Genomic DNA, 19363 nt, shown 5'->3' on the forward strand with positions numbered 1-19363 from the left:
AGCCATCTAACCCAAATAATGGTCTACAACCTGACAAAAACTTTGAATTTGTGGATGGAAACTCACAAACGGACCATAGAATCTGAGATTTAGGTGAGGCTCTAGCATAGACTCTATTCAAACAATTGCTTTGTTGCATGGATTCTTGATCAACAATGTTTTCAAGCAGTCCCTAATTCTAAGGTACCGTTGTCCTAATCACCTAGCACTTTTTTTTGGGCATGGAGTTTAGCTCCATATGTCATTCTCTTGGTTGTTTCAAAGTTAATGTCCCTCTTGACAACTTTCATGAAAGCTACATGATTCCAATTAGGATCTACCCGAAACTAATTCTCATAGTGAGAAGCTATCCACCTGGATCTCAACCTACTGTCCTCCCTATCAATGCCACAAGAGAGGGGCTCCACATCCTCTCTGATCACAAATGTTTTTTTTTTAGAGATGCTCTTATGTTCGTCATGAAACCCTAATTAGACAATTGAGAAAGATTTCAAGGGTGCTCTAAGCCCAGGAAGCGGCCCAGCCCACAAGTCTCCAGGCACAACCTTGCCCTCAAAAGAAAAAAAAACCCTATTCTTTCAGTCCACACCACAGTCTGGGCTCGACACTTCTGGAGACCTGCCCAGCGGTGCTAGTCCCCAGCGAGCCGACGCACAGGGCCGCCGCCTTTCTGCTCCGCCACATCCGGCGAGGTGAGCGCCGCCCTCCTCGCCTATCTATCCATCTTGGCCGCGCATCACCGGAGGGGTGGGCCTCCTCCACGGCTCCGTCTGACCACCACCTCGCACCACCGGCCGTCTCGTTCATCCTGGCCACAGATTGGCAGTTGTTTTATGTTCTTTTTTCTTTTTATTAGTATGTGCTTGTTCTGTTGATCGATTGAACCAAATGGTGCTCGTTTTGTTTTGTTGGTTATCTTGTTTGATCTATGCCGATTTGATCGGTGTTTTCGTTTGGGGATACATGAATCGTTCGGTGTTTTGTCGGTTTATTTGTTTTGATCCGGAAACCAAAACCGGTCTAAAAACCGAACTTTCGTTTTCAGGATTTTAGGGAAACATTCCGTTAGCATTTTCTGCCGCGTTTACCCGCAAAAAAGAGAGCATTTTCTGTCGCGGTAAAGCGCTCTAGTGCAGGCCGGAGTACAAGTGTCACTCGCTTCCTGAAGATGTTGACAGGGGAGGACCCAGGACAAAATTGTCCCCATGCCTATGTATATATCGCAGATATGTGACATGAAGCAATACCATACATAAGATAAGGCGCAGCGGCAAAAATGCTTACCAAATAAAGGGTTCTTGTTGAAATATTAGTTGATCGTGTGGAATTAAACACTAAAGAATCAAAGACTCAAAAGCATAAAAAAGACGACCGGCCACGAGAATTCGACCACTACATATAAGACAAGGTATATTTACATAGAGAGAAATACAACCATGGCAGCACCTGACTTTAGTTATAGTACATGTTGAATTGCACAATTGGATAGAGTTTAAATCAATTGACATTGTTTGTTAGCCAGTAATGGTAGAAAAGAAACATGTCAACTCAAGGGCGTTTGAAAGAAAACATGACAACTCAAGGAAATTGCAATTTTGCCTCTAGTTTTGTGAGTAACCCCTACAGTTTGAGAAGAGTTGGGGATATAATCGTACAAAGCAAAGGCATGGCATACCTGGGCAGTTTAGGGAGACTGCACGCGCCTTCAATCTGTGTTCTCCGGCGACTTGATTGATGATCTGTGCAGATGACAACGAGCTGAGAATGAGTCTGCAGCCTAAATGGAGAGCACATAGTGATAAGATAGATTGATCGTGGTTTAGTATAGACAGGCTGCCTGGGCCCATGCTGCTAGCCACATGGGCCGTGGGAGCTCACAGTTGCTAGCTGGGCCGGACGACATCGCCGTACTGCTGGTTGAGCTGCCTGGTGTGTCTGGTGTCCATTTAATCAATTTGCATTTTTGCGGGGTTGTCCACCTAGTAAAATTAGTAGTGTCACACACATGTACACACTATACACGTCGGCTGGCCATATGTGGGTCCGTCCCTGGATGCTTACATTCTTTATTTGTTATTTTGAATAATATTAGGTTATGTGCATAGCATTATGCATAGGCCGGGGGGGATGATCCTTCAGTTTCTTTTTTTTTGGGCCTGAAAGTAAATAAATATTTTAGGAATGTGTGTGTCTGAAGGTAAATAAATATTTTACTCTAGAGCTATATTCATGTTGTCATTACCTTGTCTTTTGCAGGAGTATGCGGCTTTGGAGGCGGATTTGATCAAGATGGTAGTCGGGACCTTGGTTATTCGTGTATTCACTTGTGTTCCTCATTTGCTGCTGCACTCACTCTATTACTTTTCTTGTTAAATAGGTCAAAACTGAAGATCAGGATGAGGACGAGGGTGTTAGCGCTTCCGTCGGTGCTCTTAGGGATGGTACTGTGGACCCGCAGCCTGATACGGCACATGCTGGTGTTAAGGCGGAGGAGGTAATTTGCCTTGGAACCTTGTAGGGTAGGAGCATTGTTTGGTGGTGTACTGTTTGCATGTCACAATAAACCATTAGGGAAAGGACAGAGACGAGTTTAGTGCTTGGTATATAATGCATATATTATCAGGCTTGATTTCTTTATAGGGGCATTGCAGAAAGAAATGCTTGAGGTGGAAGTAAGAATGTACAATTGCGTAATGGGTGTCATTTCCTACCTATATGTGCTTGAGTTGCTTGTATTATGCTGACTGGCTGTTTCTAGAAGACCAACTAAACCAACAGGATGTTCAGGCATCTTGCCCCAATTCAATACTCCCTCCATTCTGTTTTAGAGGGCGCCTGACTATTTTGCAAAGATCAAGGTGGGCCAGTGCATGGTTTCCTTCCAATGTTACCCCTAATTAATACTCCCTCCGATCCATAATAAGTGTTTCAGATCTAGTACAACTTTGTACTAAATTAGTACAAAATCTGAGACACTTATTATGGATCGGAGGGAGTAGCTGTTTCTGTAGTTAATTCTCACTTGCTGCATCCCTGTCTCCTCGTTCGCAAATCTGTGGCCACGCCTCATCTGCTTCCACTTGCATAGCACGGCTAGTCATCAAGCATCCAGCAATTAATATGAAGAAATCGAAATGCAGGCAACATGTTCGGTCGCAAGGCAATTGAGACGCCATCGCGTGATTAGCAGAGGAGGGCTGCTGCTCACAGGGGCATTTTTGGGAGAATTTTGTCTAAAGTGGGAGCGCTTAGGAATTTTGAGGAAAAGTTATTCGCCCACTAATGGGATGCAGGGAGTATAGTTGTAGAATTTTATTTAATAAGCTACCTCTTCTTAAAACAATACCTTAATGAGCTGCTTCTAACTGAATAAATGATGTCAAAGTCTTCTTTTTTATTTCTGCGAATTAGTGATCTGTCCTGTTTTGCAGTAACTTGAATAGGCATGGCACTGAAACAAAACCACCTAAACAAATCTAATTATTTCAATTTTGACATTATTTTTTGGTAACCTGCAGTTTAAGAATGTGAATTGCTATCGACACTAATGAAGCTGATGCAGTTGATTTACGGTGTTGAGTATCTGAGAGTAACTAGAACGCTACCTGAAATCTTATGATATATATTGCAAATAGGACAAGAGAATCACCATGCGCACAGTGACGGAGCCAGAAAATATGCACAACGAATGTATAGCACAACTCTAAAATGCAAAACAAAAAGTGTGCATACAGTATGAAGATTCAGTGACTGTAGCAGGATAACACAGAGATTTACAATGGAAGGTAGCACGAAAAATAATATGGATATTTAACATTCTTAGTCAATTTGAACATGGCATCATGTCGCACTGAATTCATCGATAAGCACATCTGTTGGGGATTCTATTGCAATCTCCTTTCCGTCGATAAAGATTAACAACATGACTATGAGACGACTTACAACTCTTTTTCCCACATGAGTTAAAAAACATCTATTTCCACATTTAACTGAATTTGAGAGCGAAAAATAAGAGATGTTCCGAGCAGGGTTCTTGGCTATTTGGTTTGGTCGCCTAGCCCATGGAAGAACAGAGACTGAGAGAGAAGAGGAACTGTAGAGGAGAAGAAAAAGAAACTCGCACACGAGATGGCAGTAGGAGTGAGAGCAAAAGTAAAAATTAAAAAAGGAGTTCCCAATAGGAACTTCTCACGTATAACCAGGCACAAATAGCATTTGAGATTGGAGAGGGTGAAGTGGGCACAAATACCAGCAGTTTCATCATTATTAGAACTGAACTGTTAGGAGGGAAGCCCCTGTTCGCGGCCCCTCTTGGCTTTGCCCCTGCACATAACAATGCTTGGTGTTGCCAGTTGCTACGCCATACAAGAGACTACACAAGTAGCAACACAGATATTTGGGAGAAGAAGCCAGTTTTTTTTGTCAATGCGCATGGCTACCAGAGTGTTGGAATAACATTGATTTCCGTCGAAGAAAACTGTGATAAGATGTTCTTCACTCTTATTGTAGGATGGTCAGCCAAGCTCTTCTTCCAGTTATTCAAAATTTATTGGTATGGGATTTCCACCAACGTTAGTTGACAAAATGCTTCAGAAACATGGTATGCTATTCTCTATGGAATTCCTTTTCTAATGCATGAAGTGATATCAAACATCCCGAGTGGTCAACACAGTTAAATGAAATCCAAATGCCTACTGATCTCCATACTAATCACATATGTATCTTCCATGCAGGCGACAAAGATTTTAATGCTATCTTGGAATCTCTTTTGTTCCATTCTGTAAGTAATTATGATTCACCAATTGCATTCTTTGGTTGATACATTAAGACTGAAGACGGTATTTCTTAGTGTCTAACACTAATATTGTGTTCTTGATTTGTACTAAATATTTTCTGTCCTAATTACGTGGTTACCTCTTTGTATTTTCTTCTCTTTTTTGTCTTCTGTTTCTTCGGTCCTTGCTTGAATAGTTTGCTTTTAAGGCTTCGACCATGGCCTTTGTGTTGCTACTTTTTACAAGTATTATAAATATTTAGCATTAAAAGTGCATATGATGCTAGTAGGCTTTCAATACTGATACTGAAAGTAAACTTATTTCGTTTGGTGTTAGTTATCTTTTCTCATCCAGCAGTATCCTTGTCCTTAGTCCCTAAACAATATTTGTATGGGTTTATACTTACTACTTATGAGTATGACACCAAGAGCTTGAAATACTTGCCGTTGATGTTTCACCTACTACCTCCGTTTATAGAAAAAATTACTAACATCTGCAGTATCAAATAGGTATACTATGAATATATGTATCATGACGAATTTAATAAAACTAATTTAGAGTTGTAGATGTTGGTACTTTTTTAACTTGGTCAAATTTTAAGAAGTTTGACTCTTAGGACAAAACTAGAACATGTTATATTTAGGAACAGACGGAGGGGATTTTTTATGCATCTTCATTTTGTGTAATTTTACTTGAAGGGACATCTCGAAGCAATTAAAAGGATGCCTTGTAGTTAGAGGGATTTCCTGTGCTGTCCAATCTGGCACCTGATTTTTCAGTTTCCATTTGATTTCTTTCGCACTGCCACAGTAGTGCATACATATCTCACACACCGAGAAGGATAAATAAGTTATGGACTCAAAAAATCTCAAATTTATTTTGGTGTTATATAGTCCCTTACGAAGTCTGGTTCTGAATCGTCAAGTTCTTTGGGGAGTCTCTTTGACTCTGATAGTGAAGAAAACATTTCTCGTTTAGGGTCCATGAAAGAACCTCATGAAGAAATCAAGGTGATTGCTAGCTCAAGCTGTTATTGACTTATCGTGGTAATGCTTGTCAAACTCTTTAAACTGATCTTTTGAGAATTCTATGTTCAGCCGGAGCCTGACTCCTTCTCAGAAAGGAGGTCGTATTTACTAAGCGCAATGAATTTCTCCCAACAAGAAGTTGATTGGGCATTCAACCAACTAGGTATGTGATGCTGCATTCATTTCTAGAAGTAATATTTATTTTCATCATTGCTTGGGTTGTGTGCTGTTGCTCTGTTTAGCCCAGCCTTTTAAACAGCAGCTGTACCACACTCTTATTAAAACACCATCAATTAAAACTATGTACCCTGGGCATCTTTGGTGTCTGATGATCCATCAGTCTATTCTTCGTATTATTCACTAGAATAGTATTCTAAAACATGCTTAATTGCAGGTGAAGAAGCACCACTAGATCAGCTTGTGGATACCATTGTCACTGCTCAAGTAGCAGGATTCACTGGAGGCAATGAAAATGTTGACGCGACAACTGAGGTTTTTTTTTTTGGTGCCTTTTGTTTTTCTCTTGTAGATGCTATTTCTTCTCAATCTCAATCTCGGAAGACCTGAAGTAAACTTAGTGAAGTCACAGGGGCAGGAGCTCACCTCTCAGGTTCACAGTGGCGGCTAGGGTTAGAGCCCTGGGACAGAACACACCCACATATATATATCTAGTTAGGTGGGCCTAATGGGCCATACCAGTAACTGTCCAGGATACCTCTTCAGTCCAATACCTCTTAAGTCCAACACTCCCCCTCAAGATGGGTGATTTATATCGATCATTCCCATCTTGTCACAAGCATGATTACATTCTCTGGTTCCCAAGCCTTTTGTCAAACACTGCCACTTGGTTCGCTGAGCTCACATGAGTTATCTTGATAATTCTTTCATCTAGCTTTTCTTTAATGAAGAACCGATCAATCTCAACATGTTTAGTCCTATCATGCTGAACGGGATTGTTGGCAATGCTGATAGCAGACTTGTTGTCACACCAAACATTTAGAGGTCCACCTCTAAATACCTTCAGTTCAAGCAGAAGGCTTCTCACTCACAACATCTCACTAAGTCCTTGAGATAGTGCTCTGAACTCAGCTTCAGCAGTTGACTTAGAGACCACAGATTGTTTCTTGCTTCTCCAAGACACCAGATTCCCACCAACAAAAACGCAGTATCTCGAGGTTGACCTCCTGTCATCCAAGCAACTCGCCCAATCTGCATTACTGTATCCATCTATATTCAGATGGCCATTACCCTTAAACATCAATCCCTTGCCAGGACAACCTTTCAAATATCTAAGAATGCGATGCACTGCATCAAGATGTCCACTTCTTGGGTCATGCATGTATCTGCTTACTACGCTTACTGCATATGCAATGTCTGGTCTTGTGTGACATAGGTATAGGAGCTGTCCAACTAATTTCTGATACTTCTCTCTGTCTACGGGTTCACCACTTTGGGCTGCCAATTTGGGGTTCTGTTCAATCGGAGTTGAAGCTGCCCGACAACCCAACATGCCCACATCACTCAAGAGATCTAAGGTATATTTTCTCTGAGATAAAGCTATTCCTGTAGGAGATCTGGCCACTTCTATACCAAGAAAATATTTAAGCTGACCAAGATCCTTAACCTTGAACGTCTCACTTAAGCACTTCTTCAGTCTTGCTATTTCCTCTTTGTCATCTCCTGGAATTATGATGTCATCTACATAAACTGCGAGTATAGTGATCTGTTGCTTGGAATGCTTGTAAAAAACGGTGTGATCTCCATTACACTGCCCGTAACCCATAGAACACACTGCTTGCCTAAATCTGTCAAACCATGCCCTTGGAGACTGTTTTAGGCCATAAAGAGACTTCTTCAATCTACATACCTTCCCAACCATTTCAGGTGTAGAGAAACAAGGTGGAATCTCCATGTACACCTCTTCTTGTAGGTCACCATGTAAGAAAGCATTTTTAACATCGAGTTGGTGCAGTGGCCAACCAAAATTAGCAGCACATGATATTAAAATTCTTACGGTGTTCATTTTTGCAACTGGTGCAAAGGTCGCATCGTAATCAATACCATACGTCTGGCTGTATCCTTTAGCTACTAGCTTTGCTTTATATCTTTCAATCTTCCCTTCAGGGTTTTGCTTTACAGTAAACACCCATTTGCATCCAACAGTTTTTTTCCCTTTGGGAAGATAAGTTAGCTCCCAGGTTTTATTCTTTCTCAAGGCCTCCAATTCATCTATCATGGCCCCAAACCATTTTGGGTCCTGCTTTGCAGCTCTCCAATCCTAAGGAACAATCACTATTTGTAGGGACGCCACAAAAGTCTTGAACGACGGAGACAAGGCAGCATAGGAGACATAATTGCCTATGTCATGCTCAAAACCATACCGGTTGATTGGCCTACTTGCTGCTTCCCTTGTTCCTTTCCTCAAGGCAATGGGCAGATCTAGAGAATCCCCTTCAGGCGTACTCTCTTCAGACGAGCTGTCAATATTTTGACCATCATCAAATTGCTCCCCCTTTACCGGATTATCTTCCCCTTGCTCCCCCTGCCTGTGAATTACTTGACCTAGCTGAGTGTTTTCACCTTGACGCCTCCTCGTATACACTTGTAGATTAGTTTCCTCATTGACCCGTGGCCACCTCTGCTCATTTTCCTCAGCTACAGCCACGGGAATAGGGCCCCCAACTATTTGCCGAGGTAGTCTTTGTTGCGAGTGTCCATTCTCCCCCCCTTGAACATCTGTAGACAATGGCTGATGGTCAAGCTCTTCAAACAAAGCACTCAGATCTGTCTTCTCCCCATAGTAAGGTTCAGATTCCCAAAAGGTAACATCCATACTAACAAATGTTCTTCGTTCTATAGGACTCCCAACATTTATAACCTCGTTGTCCTGCAGAATAGCCAACAAAGATACACTTTACTGCTTTCGGATCCAGCTTACCCACTGTAGGTCTGTGATCTCGAACAAAGCATGTGCAGCCAAATAACTTAGGTGGAACCAAAAAATTGTTCTCCTTAGTAGCATCTCACAAGGTGACTTCATGCCAATAACTCTTGAGGGAGTACGATTGATTAAAGAAGTTGCTGTCATTACAGCTTCACTCCACAAAAACTTTGGAACATTCATTGTAAACATTAAGGAGCGAGCAACTTCCAGAATTTGGCGATTCTTTCTCTCTGCAACTCCATTCTGTGGTGGGGTATCTGGGCAAGAAGTCTGATGCAGTATACCTTTCATTGACAAGAATGTACCAAATTTCTTGTTCACATATTCTGTCCCATTATCAGTCCAGATCGCTTGCACCTGCACATGAAATTGAGTGTTCACATAGGAGTAGAAATCCTGGAAGCATTGGAATACCTCATCTTTATGTCGCATGAGATATATCCATGTCATACGAGTATTGCAGTCAATAAATGTCACAAAATATTTCATCCCACTGACAGAAACAACCGGACATGTCCATACATCAGAATGGATTAACATAAATGGAGAGATACTTCTAAGACCCCTGCTAACATAAGTGGTTCTTGTGTGTTTTGCATATTCACATGCATCACACTTAAGTTTGTTCTTATCAACCCCACTCATTACATCAGGAAACACTCTACTCATTTTCTCAAAAGACACGTGACCCATTCGACAGTGATGGATAATTGCCATCGTCTCCCTTTCTCCCAGCATGGCTGCAAGCACCGTGCTTCTGGATGCCCCTCAGTTCATATACCACAGCCCATTATGCCTGGATCTTGTCCCAAGCTTCCTGCCAGTCTGCCTCCCCTGAATCAAACACATGTATTTGTCAAGTGTTATCCTGCAGTCCAGCTGGTCAATTAATGAGCTTAATGACACCAAATTAACAGGAAAAGCTGGAACATGTAGTACTGAAGACAATTTTATGCATGGTGTACACTGAACTGTTCCGACTCCCTTTATTGGTTGTGAGGTGCCATCAGCAGTTTGAATTGTTTCGTTATGTTCGGGTGGATACTGGATATATGAATCAAATTCATTGAGAGTTCCCGCAACATGTTTTGAAGCTCCAGAATTGAGTATCCAATCTGAGAAGGATTTATGGGGAAATATAGACGCATTTGCAGAGTTACCTTCTTTTGTGTAGACAGCATGAGCAAAGTTTCCGAAGTTGTTGTCCACTTGACCTTTGTTCTTCAACTCCCCTTGCGATGCACTTGCAGTTTCCTGTTCTGCAGCTGCCACATGTGCCCTTGAAAGTCCAGAGTTGTTGTGGCCACCTCTACCTCTTCCACCTCGGTAACTTTCCTTGTTATAGCCTCTTCCTCTTCCAAGCCTTGGAGCTGTGCATTCATAACTCAGATGGCTGTTATCCCACAATTAAAACAGTCCCTTGTCTCTTTTCTTTCAGTTGCAACAAATGCCTAACGTCCCTGAACAGTCCCTTCACTCTTCGTCATCTTTAGTCTCACCTCCTCCTGAGCCATTGCTGCTATGGCCTCCTTGAGTGAAGGAAGAGTGGGTTGATGAAACAGTCCCGCACGCCTCCCTTCAAATTCCGGGTTCAGCCCCTTGAGAAATTTCATTACCCGCCTGCGCTCAATCCATTTCTGAGCAGCCGACACACATTCAGCATGTGACAACTCCAATGGATCGTAGTGATCTAAATCAGTCCAATGATGCTGCAATTCTGCCACATATTCCAGCACCGATCTCTCTCCTTGCTTCATATCATGCACCATATCCTCCACGTGGGCTATCACCATCACATTTCCTTTGCCTGAATACATTGTTTCCAGGGTCATCCACATCTATATTGCATACTGCACTGGATAATGACTCCACAAGAAGCAGCAATGGTTGGAGTTAAAGAGTTCAGCATCCATGCCCGCACCAGCGAATCAACAATACTCCACTTCTTCCATTCTTTCCCCAACTTATCCACTGGCTCTCTCACTTCACCCTTCACGTAGCCTATCAGCCCTTTTGTCCCCAATATCAGCAGCCCCCTTCTAGACCAACTCAAATAGTTTGAGACTCCCTCTAGCTTGATGTCATTTGGCATCAACTCCACCTTTTGAACTACTTCAGGCTGTGGAATAGAAATACCTGAGGATGAGGCACCATCTGCCTTGGCAGTGAGAAGCTCAACCAGCTGCTCCAACACCTTGGTGACATCTCCCATCTCTTCCGCCTGAGATGCACCTCCTGTTGCTTGCTGCTCCAGCTGCTCTCTCCTTCACCCCTGCTTCTCATATCCTAAGCAGATCTAGGAAAGGGATTCTCTCCCTCTCAGCCTGCCTACCCTAGCTGTGAACTTGGCTCTGATACCATGAAGTCACAGGGGCTTCTCCTATCCTAAGCAGATCTAGGAAAGGGATTCTCTCCCTCTCAGCCTGCCTACCCTAGCTGTGAACTTGGCTCTGATACCATGAAGTCACAGGGGCAGGAGCTCACCTCTCAGGTTCACAGTGGCGGCTAGGGTTAGAGCCCTGGGACAGAACACACCCACATATATATATCTAGTTAGGTGGGCCTAATGGGCCATACCAGTAACTGTCCAGGATACCTCTTCACTCCAATACCTCTTAAGTCCAACACTTAGAGCTAATTATCCCATCGGGATATGAGCTCTACAATATGTATTACACTTGCAAGCAATGGGTTTTATAATATGTCGATGTAAGCAAGAGTCAAGATTCATTATGCTATCTACTGTTGGTACTGGTTTTAGAGTAGAACATCACATTCTATCTGACTATGAAAATTTGCGTCCTGTATGTACTCTATCAAGGTAATTCTAAAGGCAATTTCAGATCAACCACTCAAACCATGAAATATACTCTAGAAATGTGTCTAACCATAACTGTAGCAGTGTGCACTGCATGCATCACATGTTTTCAATATTATAGTCAGTACAAATTTCATATAGGATTGAAAACATGTCTCTAGTTTGCCACTTATATTTACAGTTTGTTCTGCTTACTTCAAAACCTTTTTTGATTGGATTTGGAATGACCTACAGACATAAGCAACCTCAGAACTTTGGGATTTAAATTTTAAAATTACTATTTTTAGGGAAAGGCTGAATCGTTGTTCGGGGTCATGGAGAAGACACTCCATTTGCTGCAGATGGGTTTTACTGAGGAAGAAGTATCAGGTGCTATTGATAGTTCTGGTAGGTCGAAAATGCTTTAAAATTGTATTCAGTGGGTTAGTTCCCATTTCCACTTTCAGTATTGTCGGTACATTGGCATGTGATTGATGCTAATAGTATTTATGTTAACTACATTCTGTCATCCATTCAACAAGTTCTATCTGTGTGTTGTTGTGCATGGTTTTTGTCAAACATGAACCTTTTAGTTTCATATGTAATATTAAAGGTGCATGCCTGCTTTGGATGTAATGTGGCTGCACAGACATTGTTAGAGTTGATTCGGACATTACATTCCATCTGATTTAGAGAACCTAATCTGGTATATATATGGCATGTGCAGACACATGGTCAAAACCTTCTATGCAACATGGTGGTAGGAGAAAGGGATCTCATATTTGCACACTTCATTGATAACTTTACTGCACATTATTAAGGCTGTTTTTTTTTTCAAATTTCAACACGCTTGGAGGAGCTATGTCTTGCTAAAGTAACGTGTCAGTTTGTTGTTAGTAAGCTGATTAGGACAGTAAGGGCTAAAGTGAGGAGCGGGAGGTAGGGCTACTTGTAGCAAGCTTGAGCAGCCCATGCATGACTGTTGGACCCTGTCTCCCCTTCCCTCTAGCCCTTCATGTCCTCATCATGAGCACTAAATTTTCCAGTTTTACCTTGTAGGTTTATTACTGAAAGACTGGTGTGACTAGTTCCTACAAATTTTAAAATGCTACATTTCCTACCCTTTTCAGGTCAGGAAGCAACAGTTCAGGAGCTGGCCGACTCAATTTTTGCAAGACGAATCGACAACAGTATTAAGCAGACTGAGGTAACTCAATGATATTCAATATGCGCTGCTACAACACTCAGTGCCTTGAATTTAATACTCATATGCTGTTTGAGAGCCTTGTTTGTCCTAAATCATCTTGTATGTGATAAGTTTGTGTACAATGTACAGCATACTAGAGGTTAGATCAACTTTTTACACGAATGATGGAGTATATGATGTTTTCCTATGTCCTGTTGAATGATTTAGTAAACTGTGTTACTCTGGCACCATTGACTTCCCATGCTCATATGCAAAGCTGTATTTTTGTTTAACAGTGGTTCTTATGGATGCAGGTCATATTTGCGTAATCCAATTAACAACTGCTCTCATTTCTAATTCGGATTTTCACATCCTGTTGCATGATTTAGTAAAATATGTTATCCTGCAACCACTGACTTCCCATGTTCATATGCAAAGCTCTTTTCTTTGACAGTGGTCCTAATGGCTGCAGAACATATTTGTATAATCTAATTAACAACTGCTCTCATTTCTAATTTGGCCTCTTATGTTCCCCTGTACTGTATAGGTAAAAATTGAATCTGATTTCCTGGGTGGCACAGAAAATCAGCATTCAACATGCCATCAGAGGTTACGTTACTATGACGACGAGGATGACAAGATAGGGGTTAAAAGGGCTAAATCTATTTTCACAGACAACAGCAGTGGGGCTTCCAGTAGTCGTCCTGGCAACCAGCCAAGCCTAACCCCATGGTTGAGTGGCTGTACTGGGTCAGTTAGTAATGGGTATGTGAAGGAAGAATTTGATGCAATGGCATCTGGCCCTCGACCTGATGTCCGTCCTGAAATTGCGAAGCCCCCATACTTTCTGTATGGAAATGTTGTCGACATCCCCAAAGGCACGTGGCATCAATTGTCAGATTTCTTATTCAATGTGGAGCCTGAGTTTCTGAATAGTCAGTATTTCTCGGCCGTGATGCGAAGAGAGGGTTACCTTCATAACCTTCCGATGGAGACAAGGCATATTGTGGTTCCGAAGTCACCAATGACAATTGAAGATGCATTGCCATTCACAAGACAGTGGTGGCCCTCATGGGACACAAGAAAACACATTGGTGTTGTTACTTTGGATGTGGCAGAGATTGAGCAGATGTGTGAGAAGTTGGGGAAAATAATGACAGATTCCCGAGGAGTACTTTCACATGAGAAGCAGGCTCATATCATGCAGCAATGTAAGATGTCAAATCTTATTTGGATTGGCAAGGATAGATTAAGTCCTTTGGAGCCGCATCAGTTAGAACACATACTAGGCTATCCGCGTAATCATACTGAGCAGTTTGAATTAAATACTCCTGATAGACTTGCTGCTATGAAATATACTTTTCAAACAGATGTCTTGGCATATCTATTGTCCGTGTTGAAGTCTAAGTATCCAAATGGTTTGAGATTGTTATCCATTTACAGTGGACTAGGAGGTGCAGAAGTGGCTTTGGATCGTCTCGGTATTCCAATAAAATGTATAGTATCAGTCGAGGAGTCTGATGTGAATAGGAAGATCCTGAGAAAATGGTGGCGTAGAACTAATCAGGCCGGAGAGCTGAGACAATTTGTTGGCATTTGGAAGCTAAAAACAATTGTACTTGAAGATCTAGTAAAAGAGTTTGGTGGATTTGACCTAATTATTGGTGGAAACTACAGTTCTTGCAGAGGTGGGAGGACAATAAATGCAACTATGGGCATGGACTCCAATAAATTCTATGAATATGCTCGTGTTGTCAAGATAGTGAGAGCCTTGCACAATAGTTGATGATACCATTCTTTCCTAGCCTTCCAGATTTGATGTAGCATCATGTGGTGGTGTAGACTTGTAAATGGCAGAATGGAGATGTATGTTTTTGGCAGCCAGATAACTTTGCACTGTCTGTATGCTTATATGATGAGTTAACTTTGCACTATTCTATTGTCTGCACTGTTCTCTTCGTCTCGGTTCATAGTTATCCTTTGCGTCTTGTTTGTTTGCTCAAGTTCTAGTCTGGTTATATTTTTTTCTGTGTTGTCTCTAGAGTTGTTGGCTTGTTTTACCACAGAAATGTTTGATCGTTTAATAAACTGGGGCGGAGCAGTGGCTTCTCATTTCGCTGATGACCGCTAGTTCTATAACATTTATTTCTTACTGCAGAAATGCTTGGTTTAGTGTTAATCTGAAAAATGACATGTGAATTAGCAGGGTGGATGGTGTGTCTTGTATCTGCTTGTCTGCACGCTGGCAAGAGTTTCTCCTTAGCAATGATCAAAGGTTTGCCTTTGCTGTTCTGAGGTACAGACGCCAGTATGGCAGTACATGCAAGTTGAGTTGCTTAAACAATGTTTTGTGTTTATTTGTATCTGCATTTTCGTAAAATCATATCTTCACAGCGTTTATTTTCTTGCGACAAGTGCATGTGAACTGATCAGCGTGTAACTTCCGTGTGTGTCCATGCTGATAATGCCGACACGAGACAAGTAGAGATATATGAAAGGTCAAGAAATTGCTGATTCTCCAGAAGACTAGTCAACTTATTCAGATGCTTTTGTCACCGGATAGAAGAACTTGAAAACTGGACAGTATCTGAGAAAAGAATATGCAGAGTACAAATGAATGAATTCATAGCCTCGATCCATGGGCAAACATTGGCCGTACGCCCATACATAGGGTGCATCCTTCCTTTCATGGTTCTACAAACTTGACAAACTGAATTCAGTTGCAAACTGATACATGGGCTCAAGGGAGAACAATTGAACACTTGTCATCTACTTTACATAATCGTGGGTAATCTGTTACCTCTGCAGCGCAAGTAGGGGGAAAGAATACATGACATTGCGGTCTCAAGCGGAAAAAGAAAAGAATAATAATCACATGCGTCATCGCTTATATCCCGTGTGACTGCTGGCAATCTCAAACTCCTCGGGTTTCTAGCAGACGACAATTGGATTGATTCTGAACTAATCTTCAAGCTGTCCTCTCAGATCACCATCCTACAAAGGTACATTGCTTCCGAGCATGTTCAGGAACGAGCTTCACCAAGATGTCCATTGGCACGCCCTTCAGCTCTGTTAGAATCCACCACACCCGTGTTAAAGATAAGTACTGGACATGGGGTTTTGAACTTTTAATTAGTGCAAGTGAGTTGATATTGCTGACTTACCATGGGCCTTGAAGTTGAAGAGGGGAGGAAGGAAACGCCCATTTGGTAAGCGGGTGTTTGGATCCCGGAGTTCATCGAAGAATGGATGTATTAATGCTTCCAACTGTAACAGGGGAAGTAGCAATGTAAGTGACAGCAAGTCAGCAACTACAGCTTGCACAGAAGTGTGTTTGTTCATAAGATAGAGTGATGCAATTCTTTTTAACATGACAGTAATGTCAAGAAATAAAACATCAATATTTGCTCAAACAATGCAGCAATACTCACAGCAGTTGACCGGAGGCTTGGTGAATATTGCAAAAGTCTAGAAACAAGATCTACTGCTTCAGCAGGCATTCTTTTATGGAAGATCTGGCGGGGAAAAACAGCAATATTATACTGCAGCCTTAAATGCAACAAAACAGTCTAACACAAGGTTCCTACCTTGTGCCATGGGTGAGCTTTGATTTGCGGGAATTTAAACTCGGTATAATTTGGATTCATGCACTTAATTTCTTCTCTTGTAGGGGTACCTAGAACCTGACAGAAAAATGACGTCAATTGAAGCAAAACTAACAAGCACTAATTTCCTTGGGAGAAAGAATGTAAGTTTACCTTGATGATTTCAACAAGCTGATCAACACCACTGTCGCCGGGGAATATAGGCTGTTTAAAAGAGAGCGAGTCTTAGGCAGACAGATTAAATAAGCTGGTTGGTAGAATAACTTTAAATACGTGTGGTTGCTTACCTGTCCTAGAAGGAGTTCAGCAAGGACACAACCAGCAGACCAAACATCAATTGCCGTTGTGTATTCAGTAGCACCAAATATGAGCTCTGGGGCTCTGTAGTACCTTGAACAGATATAGGAAATGTTTGGTTCTCCTTTTACCTACAGGAACACAAGATAATAAGAAGGCATGAAATGTCAATGTCATGCGGACGTCAGGTAACGTGTGATCATACCAACACTTTCGCGCTGCCAAAGTCGCACAATTTCAACTGATGCGTATGTGGATTCACCTGGCAAAAGTAATATTTATCAAACCAACTGACTAAACAAAATTTAGTACTCGACTGCACATATACGTCAGCAAGTATTTGGTCAGTTTATAACTATATACGTACCAGAAGATTTTGAGGCTTGATGTCCCTGTGACACACTCCAATGCAGTTATGAATGTATGCCAAAGATCTACATATCTGTGAATTATAATCCATTTTATAAGTTATGGTCATTGCATAGTAGTGCTTGAATAGACTAACAGATCTTGCTGTCAGAAAACATAAACTTTACCTGATACATGTATAATTTTGCATATATCAAAGGCATGCGTTGGTTCATCTTGTAGTAATGTTTAATGACACGATGAGCTGTCTCCGGCACATACTCAAGAACCAAGTTGAGATAAAGCTCCTCCTTCTCGGTCTTTGAGAAAAAACAATGCTTCAAAGACACAACATTTGGGTGGTCAAGAACTCGCATCGTCTGTAGCTCACGGTTCTTGTATCTCTTGTCTTGAAGAACCTTCTTTATAGCTACAGTCTCCCCAGTTTCCAGACACTTGGCCTATGTAGGATCATTGAAAAAGTAGTTGGGGCCATCAGCGATTACTAAATAAATGTACGGGTACACAAATTAGCACACAGAACAACTAAATAATACTTGATTTATCCAGCAACAAACCTGGAAAACAGTTCCAAATGACCCATGGCCAACCACGCGCTCAGCCATGTAGCTAATGGTCTGCAGTGCAGATACATAACTCAGTAGACAGAACTTATTGAGTTACAAGGAGGATTGGCATGACGCTATTTATGTATGTTTGTAAGTACCTGTTTTGCCTGCCCATTTCTTCCCTCAATGCTTGTGACTATGATATGGCCTGGTTCTGTCCCATTGCCGTTGACTACTATATCTTCAATGTCCTGCAATGTTTAGAAACCAACTTAGGGACTGATCAACCACAAAAAGGAAAGAATGATGAAGTGGCAAACCACTCTGTGGAGATTACCTTATCATCCCTAATGCTCATATTGCCCATCTCATTCGGAAGCCTGTCGGCATCACCACTGGTACTTGTGTCATTCTGAAAGCCCATGGACGAAGGACGCACCGCACCCACCGAGGCCATACCGTGATAGAATTACCTAAATATGAGATATAGGCACCGTTCAAGATGCCGTACTCAATTAACCTGCAAAGGCCAGCATTAAACGTAAGCCACAAAGGTGTAACTAAGCTGATCATCTAAAGAAAGACGTGGTCGGGCCAAGTGTTGGAACTTGGAAGCACATCCATTTCCAGTCGCAGACAATTCTTATTGCTCGATAGGCTTGAAGATGTCAAGATGGTACAGGGATTGGAGAGTTTCTTCTCCATAGCCCAACTTAATTCTGGAAACATGAGAACAGTCGAGGATAATAAGAAGGCTACTGCTTGTACATATCTGATATCACAGCACCCTTTCCCGTCAGCAATTCGACTCTGATCAGAACCACACAAGATAGGATTCAGCAAAGCCGATCCTCGTATTCAGCTTCGGAAACCTTGTCGACCGATTCGTCTCTGCTTGCTTGGTACGACGGCAGGCATAGGAATGAAATGACACATTCTCGATCCAGATCACCGAATTTGCATCCAAGTCGGCACCCACCCTCACCATCTCGCCGCCCTAGGACACATTCAGGTGCGCAGAGAAAACAGCCGAACTCACGGCCCCCAAAATTTCTCAAACTACATGAGAAAATCAAAAGAAAAGCAAGCACGTATCCCCGGAATCCACCGCCGAAAGCGCAGCGCCGTAGGACCGATCGCGGCGTCCGGGACACGGCGGCGACGAGAACCACAGCTCCCTCCCCCTCGCGCAAGACAACCCGCCGGAATCGCCGGATCCAGAAACAGGGGACGGCAAAAAAAAACGAGCTAGGATTGATCGATCGATCGATTGCCTCACCTGCCCGATCAGAAGGCTTCCCCCGACGCGTTTAGGGGGGAGAACGGATGCGGATTCCGAGCGGCGAGGAATTGTCCCCCTCCCTCCCCAGCTCCGGCGCGCGACGTGGGGGGAGGATTGGGGGGGCGGCGGGCGGGCGAGGCGAGCGAGCAGAGCAAATGGGAATGGGGAAGAAGAGGTCATACTAATACAGAGGAGAGAAAAAAAAAAGAGAGTTTTTGGTTGGTTGATTAATTAATTAATTAATCAAATTAGCGTTTGGCTTATTTATTTAATTTAATCGTGTTAATTAAGAGAAGCTGTCCGTTTGACCGTTGAAAGGTTCCTCCCGGTCCGTCTGCGCCCTCCTCGTGTCATGTGCTCTGCCTGTGGGCCCCGTAACGCTGCTTCCTTCTCGATCTACATTCTTTTTTTCTTTTTCCTTCTTCGTAAAACTTTGCTTTATTCTTGGTCTCTTGATCTAGTAAAACTTCGTAGAACAAGTCATATTTAGCGGCATAATAACATGGCAACTTTAGTTTTGGTTTTACTATGA

General features: G+C 42.3%; 2 protein-coding genes and 1 long non-coding RNA gene across 4 annotated transcripts; 2 read left to right on the plus strand and 1 right to left on the minus strand.

Moving 5' to 3' along the window:
* The first annotated feature begins 558 nt into the window (after positions 1-558).
* On the plus strand, positions 559-14688 carry LOC100843659 (probable inactive DNA (cytosine-5)-methyltransferase DRM3). Of its 2 annotated transcripts, none has more exons than XM_003569029.3 (11): positions 559-692; positions 2257-2292; positions 2378-2494; positions 4510-4600; positions 4734-4780; positions 5669-5785; positions 5873-5966; positions 6198-6295; positions 11853-11952; positions 12675-12751; positions 13278-14688. In XM_003569029.3, exons 2-11 carry the CDS (start codon positions 2290-2292, stop codon positions 14514-14516), a joined length of 1983 nt encoding a protein of 660 aa, XP_003569077.1. In that variant the 5' UTR covers positions 559-692; positions 2257-2289; the 3' UTR covers positions 14517-14688. The 2 variants fall into 2 exon arrangements, with proteins under 2 accessions (XP_003569077.1, XP_010231829.1); XM_010233527.2 differs by having other exon boundaries at positions 564-692; positions 11853-11934.
* LOC112270678 lies at positions 2501-3397 on the plus strand. The gene is made up of 2 exons (XR_002963078.1): positions 2501-2858; positions 3141-3397. It is a non-coding gene; the product is annotated as an uncharacterized LOC112270678 (long non-coding RNA).
* A 630-nt stretch (positions 14689-15318) lies between the features above and the next one.
* Positions 15319-18984, minus strand: LOC100843968 (shaggy-related protein kinase alpha). The gene is made up of 13 exons (XM_003569030.4): positions 18829-18984; positions 17887-18069; positions 17708-17800; positions 17559-17618; positions 17169-17441; positions 17000-17074; positions 16838-16894; positions 16623-16763; positions 16489-16539; positions 16318-16413; positions 16162-16245; positions 15895-15997; positions 15319-15799 (listed from the first exon to the last, which is right to left on the minus strand). The coding sequence occupies exons 2-13, from the start codon at positions 18004-18006 to the stop codon at positions 15717-15719; spliced, it is 1236 nt and encodes a 411-aa protein (XP_003569078.1). The 5' UTR covers positions 18007-18069; positions 18829-18984; the 3' UTR covers positions 15319-15716.
* Positions 18985-19363: the final 379 nt, after the last annotated feature.

This window comes from Brachypodium distachyon, chromosome 2 (assembly GCF_000005505.3).
Source record: "Brachypodium distachyon strain Bd21 chromosome 2, Brachypodium_distachyon_v3.0, whole genome shotgun sequence".
NCBI classification, from domain to species: Eukaryota; Viridiplantae; Streptophyta; class Magnoliopsida; order Poales; family Poaceae; genus Brachypodium; species Brachypodium distachyon.